This window comes from Seriola lalandi, unplaced genomic scaffold (assembly GCF_002814215.2).
Source record: "Seriola lalandi dorsalis isolate HSWRI2012SDOR001 ecotype SW California unplaced genomic scaffold, Sedor1 jcf7180002054878, whole genome shotgun sequence".
Classification (NCBI taxonomy): domain Eukaryota; kingdom Metazoa; phylum Chordata; class Actinopteri; order Carangiformes; family Carangidae; genus Seriola; species Seriola lalandi.
The window spans coordinates 30,470-37,781 of record NW_019525431.1 but is presented as its reverse complement, the minus strand read 5'-3'; the positions used below and the strand labels follow the sequence as shown (position 1 = coordinate 37,781).

Genomic DNA, 7,312 nt, shown 5'->3' with positions numbered 1-7,312 from the left:
GTGACTTTCCAAATAAATACGTTAATGAACATTTGCTCATTATCTTAACAGGAACATGATCTGCTCTGTAAATGAAGTGTAACAGACGGAGTTAGCATCACAGAGCTGCTAGCATGGCTGTCATGGCTGGAGAACGTTCGTAGAGCTTCTTACCTCGTCACAGCTGGGCCGACCAATCACAAACGCTCCAGAGAACCCTGGCTCCGCCTCCTCTTAGTGAATGAGATTCAGTCTGTGAGTGAAACTGTCAGAATGAAATAAAACCTGGAGCTTTCTGTGGTTCATCATGAGTGGAGGAGGAAGTTGAACACAGTTTGCTCAAAGCGAATAGAAATGCTCTTTATTATAACTCATGGTTAATCATTCACATCACCATTCATCTGTTACATCACCTGCATCCAGATATGAAAACAACAACAACAATAATCATATTGTCATTCAGTGGTTCTGTATGTACAGCAGCAGGGCGGCTTCAGACAGGCGAGTCACTGTCAACCAGTCTGACCTCAGTCTGACCTTTGACCTCAGTCTGACCTCACAGTCCAAATCCAGAGTACTACCCGCCGCGCCTCTGAGCCAGGACCCCGCAACTGTGTCCTTACATGAATCTGTTTCAATAAAGGTTAAATAAAAATATGACATCATCATCATGACATCATGCATACGGCAGTTGCATCAGCCTATCAGAAGCGTCGACAGCGACACGGCTCCACGAAGTCGCCCCGCGTCTTAAAATAATTCAATAAAAACAATAAAACACCTCAAAATGTACAAAAAGGAAAAAAAAACAAAACATGGAACAATCTTTGTGTCTTCATGGTGTTAGTCACAGCAACCCACTTCCTGTCTCTCACTAAAACACAACCAATCAGAACAAAGCTGAAATCCTCTCAGTATCATCAGAATCATTCCTCAGAAAATCAACAGAAAGAAGAAAGTAAATCATCTCAACGTAAAGTGACTGATGCTCGCTCACTCCGCCTGACAACATCTTCACACACTTCTGTTTCTTCAGTCTCGTCCGTCCACGGACACAGGAAGCGCGAGGTGGCGAGGCAGACGTGGCGGTGCGTGACGCGGGACGTGACGGCGGTGATTTTACAGTGAGAGTGAATTCATGTCTGACAGACTCTAGAGAGCTGCGTTCACACCTGGCACAGGTCTGAGCTGCTGATTCAAAGGTGCAGAGTCTCGTTTGACCTTCAATAATTCACCTTAATACAAAAACAACATAATGACTGTAAACACATGAGAACAGACCGTCAGCCGCTGATTTAAAACGCTGCAGTTCAGTGGAAGAACTAGTATATAAGAATAAACAGGGAAATATGGAGACGTTAATTTATTCATTCATTTTTTCTGTCTTTGTTTTTCTAATACTCATATTGTTTAAAAATAAATAAATAAATAAAATGAAAATAAGAAAACTAAAGAAAATTAAATGGAAATTAAAAAAATTAAAATTTTTAAATTTTAAAATGAAAATAAAATCAAATAAAAATCAGCCGGAAAAAACATGAATCAGTTTTACAAAATAAAACAAAAAAAGCCCCAAAAAACAAAAAAAAACAAACAAAAAAAATGACAGCCTCTTGTGGCTGAAATCAGTATTGCACAAACAAACAAAAGATTCATTTGCCTCTCAGGGCTTCCATAGATGCACTTAACGTATTAAAAATAAAAGTATAAATTAGTAAATTTTATATCATTAGATTATATATTATTATCTTTTATTAGATTAAATAGTCATCAGCTGGTGGAGGTGGAGACTGACGATTATTTTTATTATTGGTTTGTAAACTTTACCAAAAACCAAAAGTGACACCTTCACAGTTCTTGTTTTGTCAACAGCCCAAACTTCAAATTAATCAATCATTTAAATTATCACAATAATTAAAAGGAAAAGCAGCAAATCTTCAAATTTAAGAAGCTGGAGCTTTTAAAGTTTTGATGTTTTACATGAGAAAAGATCGTTTCAGCTCGACTTGTTTTTGATGTATGAACTAGCTGAAGATTGAACTGTGAGGTTTTACCTGACTGTCACCTGACTGTCACCTGACTGTCACCTGACGCTCACTGTGGCTGAGCGAGGATTCAATCAGACTTCATCAGATAACAAACACACCCGTTAACATTTAAAGTCACTCTTCAATAATTCAGCTGAAGCTGAAACGTGACCGACGAAGGCGAAACATCAGGCTTCTGCAGGTGAAAACATGGCCGACCTTCTTTTCTGCAAGACTCTAATCTGAACCAAATTCAGACGAAAGTTGTCTCATTGGTTTACAGTCATTACACTGATTGATCTGTATCCATCCGACTTTGATTTATTGACACATTAAATCCTCCACATCGCACCTTTACCTGAGGTTCAGTGATGAACCAACACCTGTGCTGCTTTCAATGACTTACACGTGTTAAACAAGTCGACTATTCGTTAGTTCTATTGCAGTGCAGGTTTAGATTTAACCTCTCCACGTTTATGGAGATCAGATATGATGCTGGTGCACATTAATACTTCATAGATATATAACTACAGGTGCTGAACTCCGGTGTCCAGGTGATACGTGTCCAGTGATTTCCCATCATTCTTCAGTTTCAGAAACCTCAGAGAAGTCCAGGAGAGTTTGTCCATTTTGTCTCTTTTCGTCTTTTCGATGGTGAAAATAGATCATTTTCTTTTCAACATTCACGTACTGATGGATGATTTTTACATTTCAGATTTTAATAACAAACATGCCACTTCTCTATGTAGGTTAAAAAATAGCTGCACATCATTTGGTCACTAAGCAACACTAGCCGACGCTAAATGTCTACAACCTGCCGAGTGGACAAACCAGAGACGGGGTTCAGTCGACGTGTCTCTGAGCTCCGGTTTGAAGGTTATTATTGTTCTTCTACACAGCAAGAATCCCTCAGGAGTGTGTGTGTGTGTGTGTGTGTGTGTGTGTGTGTGCGGTGTACTTAGATAAAACAGGGCAGTGGCTTTTGCTGAACTAGGAAGAAAAAACAAGGAGGAGACAGTTTCATCACAGCCAGAAGGAGCGGAGGAGAAAATCAACAACAGGTTTGAAACGGTCTGACATCTTATTTTGAAAGTCTGTGGACAGCCTCATGTGATTGAGTCTCACCTGTCAGTCTGACCTGTCAGGTCAATGCACAAAACACCCTTAAGTCTTCTCCTTAAATTGTTCACTTAAGTGTTTAAAACTTTCTCCTTATCTTAGTTTTAATATACTTAAGAAATCCCTTAAAATGTTGCACAAAAGACCTTAGAGACCAAAGTTCACCTGGTGAAGTTCCCGTCCAAACAATTTGAGGACGAGATAGTGACGCACTTCTTTAACGTTAGCTGCTTCCCACAAGTGATAAACAGGAATCACAAGTGCTAATGGCAGCAAATCATCGGTCTCCATGGAAACAGTAAAATCTCTTCCACTTAATTTTTTTCCTCAACTACAGAAACGTTTTAAGAGATTCTGTGCAACAGCATCACGTCATCAACTCCCATATTTCAACTCCCACAGCTCCACTGGAAGACGTCCTTTTTGTCCTGGGACGTTCAGGGTTCGAGGTCTTTCCTCCAAAGCATTTTATTTTGAAAAGACGTCGGCATTAAAGCCTGAAGTTGTAAAGTAAAGCTGAAGGTTGAATTAATAACCTCATCTGATGGATGGATTCAGCTGTGGTAGCTTTCATCGCTGGCAGGTACGGAAGACGATTGAGGCCATTTTTAAAAAGAAACCAACCACTTTAAAATCTGAATTCTGAGATTAAATGTCAGAATTTTTCTATTTTTCGATATTTTTTTCACATTTGACCTGATCCTCTTTATTTCAGTGGGAATTAGCTGCTAGCTGCTGGATGTGATGCTCAACATCAGACTGAGTGGCTGCGATCAAACTGTCTCCTGGTTTTTCTTTTCAGTGCTGGGAAAGAAATGCTGTCACTATGACATCATAGCTGGCTAAGCCAATAGGAACAATGCTTTTTTTTTTGTTTTGTTTTTCTTTAAAGCTCGCTGACAGGTGTATTCCCTCAGAGTCAGCAGGAATGTTGTTTTAATGCCCCGACTGCAGCTGGAAGCTCAATAATAAAACCCTGACTTCAGTCGTTCAGTTTGAATGAATCCGGTCTGATGAAAACCTCAAAGAGCGGGAACACCTCGGCCTGTAGCTGCAGGCGGCTCGACGCGTTGGTCTGAGCCCGCAGACGCTGTGTGTGTGTGTGTGTGTGTGACCTTTAATCTGATCTTTTAAAGTAGTGAGATTAACATATAACCTTCTGTAATCCAGAACACCACCACTACAACCAAACAGCTGCTGATCACTGGAACGTACCGGCCTCCTACTTCCTCTTCCTGTCCTACGAACTTACTGTGACGCTCCTCAACTAAACCCTGACCCTTCATGTCCAAAATCCTCATTTCATGCCACTCAGTTTGAAATCTGTTGAGAGGATTCACATTGTGTCCAGTCACACCAGGAAGTGTCACAGCAGAAATCCAATAACTTTTAAAGGAGCTGTTTGGAAGTTTGAAGAGCTTCAGCCATCGTTGTGTTTATAACACAAAAGGTTGTAATACGTCCTCTGATTTTTGTAAGCTAGCCCACATGTTAGCATCACTCTGCTTCCCTCAAAAGCCAATGAGATTTTTACATTATCTTTTGGATTATTACAGAAAATAAACAGTGTGACATAAAACAGTTTATGTTACTGACACGTTTTTAAATCTGCATTATTCACTCTGAATAAGTCATTAAAAGTAGGAGTTGTATTAGCGAGCTAATGACTTAGGCGAGCCAAACTGCTAGCCAACTGGCGACTGCAGGTCAGCCTGTTAGCATTGTTGACATAGTAGCTAGCTTGCTAATCATGTCTAGCCAGCCGAGTTGAGCCCAGTGTACAACATGCATGATGCATTATGTCATAGAATAAATCATGAAACCTCTGGGAACAGGAAGTGCTAAAATGCTAACTAGTTTCTGGGCTCCTGCAGCACTCTATGTGAGCTATAGTCCTCGCTCTGTGCAGCGCCACAGATTTACATTATTGTTCTTTACTGTAAATCTTTGTTGCCCATTTCATGCTGTGGGAAAACAGAGAAGGTAAAATCTGCCTTTTCGGCTGCTAGTCTTATTTCACAAGGATTAGCTGCAAGGTGACAAAGTGACAACAAAATGTTATATGGAAGTGTAAATTATTGTTATCTAAACAAAAACCTGTTCGAAAAGCCAGGACGAGGGAACAGGAAGTGCTAAGATACGATCATTCCTGCAGAACTCTATTGGAAAGTGGCGAAACAAGTCGGGCTAGCTGGTTAGCATGCTAACTTCAGTAGAAGAAAAGATGTGATAGAGGCAAGAGTTAACATTGGTGTTTGTTTCCACCTCTGGAGACAGAAGTTTGTTGCTGAACTCACAGCGTTTCTTCTAGACTGATGAGTAAACAGCTGCTAATGCTAACGCTAGCTATGTAGCAAAAGCAGAACTTACAAATAGCTCCTTTAAGTCCAACAGTCTGAGAACGTGGTTTTAACAACCTGCGTTCTACAGTCAAAGCTAATTATTTTCCTCTGTAGTTTGTATACGAGGGAGACAAACCTTCAAAACTATGATGATGTCATTTTTAAGATTAAAAGCCAAACGTTGATTTCTCTCCTGCGTCCAGATCCGTCGCTCCCGCTCTAAAATCCTCACGATGATCATTTGTGCTCAGTAGTTTTGTTGTTAATGAACTTAAACAGACGTCCAGAGACTGAAACAGATGATTTAACATGTGCAGCATCAAACCTTCACTGAGTCGACATCGAACCTGTGACTTCGACACACCGTCCCACAGCGAGCTGCTGCCGCTGTGGCGGTGATGATGATGATGATGATGGTGGTGGTGGTATTCGTGCTGCTGATTATGACATTTTGTCCAGAGTCCAGGGTTTCAGGATCCTGCCAGCGATCCGAGAGAAGCAGGGGATTGTGGGAAGTGGAGTCCCAGCGACATCAGAAGAGACAGACCTTCCTCTTCAGGTCGTTCCTCTTCCAGAGCGACAGGCCGTCGAACTCCTCGATGGACATCCCGAAAACACTGAAGAACTCCTCCTGAGAGAGGTGTCTCTGCAGGGGCGAGAGACATCCACAGAGACAGAGAGAGAGAGAGAGCGAGAGAGAGAGAGAGAGAGAGAGGTCACTGTAGTGAACAACATCTTAAACAGATCACTGAATCTAAAACTGAGCATAAAAACATTTGGTTTTAATTTTCTCTCATTTACTTTCATGGTTTTTTATAAATGTTAATCTGCTAACCCTGAAATCCAAGACTTCCTGTAGATGTTCCACAATAAAAGCCTATCTGGAAACGGAGGGATTTTGCCATTTGAGTTGCTGGAGGGCTTTTATTGTGAAACATCAGTGCAGGTGGTGTCGACTCAGAGCGTCTTCAGACTTAGCCGCAGTCTGTGCCTCTCATGTTTTACAGTCACATGACCTCAGTGAAACTTGACTGATTGACATTTTTATTGGTTTTTATTTCTTCAAAATAAAACATTCACATTTTTTGTGTTTAACTAAAGGAGTTTATATCGTTTACCTGGATGGAAAATATAGTCACAGTTTGAGAAATTGTGATGTTGCGGTTAAGATACAATCACAGGAACCTTTAGTTTTTTCCTTTAGTTTGGTGCTAAGGTGTTTTGTGCAACAGTTCACTGACTTTAAGTGATTCCTTAAGTCTAAGACCAAGATAAGGAGAACACCTTAAATACTGTGCAGCTGTTTCCAGACTGAACCTGAACGCCTTCACTCAGACCAGCCACCTGCTCAAAGAGGCAGAGCCGGGATTTCCTACCTGCGTCGTCTCTCTGCTGCAGCTCAAACCAACAGTGTTTACCTCCAGCCTGGTCCTGTCCACACCAGGGGGCAGTTTGCTCCGTCCTCTGTGCGTCACCACCAGCGTCTCATAGGGGAAGACCTGCAGACATGGACCAATCAGATCATTCATCTCCACACCTGGACGAACAACACGGAGCTGTCTGCATGAAAACAACAAACACACCGCTGTCACCTTATGATCCAACATGCTGGGGAGAGAGTTTCCTCTGTCCATCCTGGAATCTCCGTTCTGCAACACACACACACACACACACACACACACACACACACACACACACACACACACACACACACACTCAGTAACAGAAAAATCATCCTATTATTAATGATGGTAAATTTCTGAAAACAGTGTTTGTACCTGAAGAGCTGCAGGAGGAAGAGAGAGAAAAGAAAAGGAGAGAGTCAGAGTTCATCAGGTGACACGA

At 41.4% G+C, this 7,312-nt stretch overlaps 1 protein-coding gene across 1 annotated transcript in view; it reads right to left on the bottom strand.

Moving 5' to 3' along the window:
- Positions 1-313: 313 nt before the first annotated feature.
- Positions 314-7,312, bottom strand: part of LOC111671415 (dematin) — a 27,283-nt gene continuing 20,284 nt past the window's right edge. The window contains exons 14-16 of the mRNA XM_087179910.1: positions 7,060-7,116; positions 6,886-6,966; positions 314-6,113 (exon numbers count right to left, since the gene is read on the bottom strand). Coding sequence (XP_087036036.1) covers positions 6,000-6,113; positions 6,886-6,966; positions 7,060-7,116 — 252 coding nt within the window. The 3' untranslated portion in view covers positions 314-5,999. The remainder of the gene's footprint in view (positions 6,114-6,885; positions 6,967-7,059; positions 7,117-7,312) is intronic.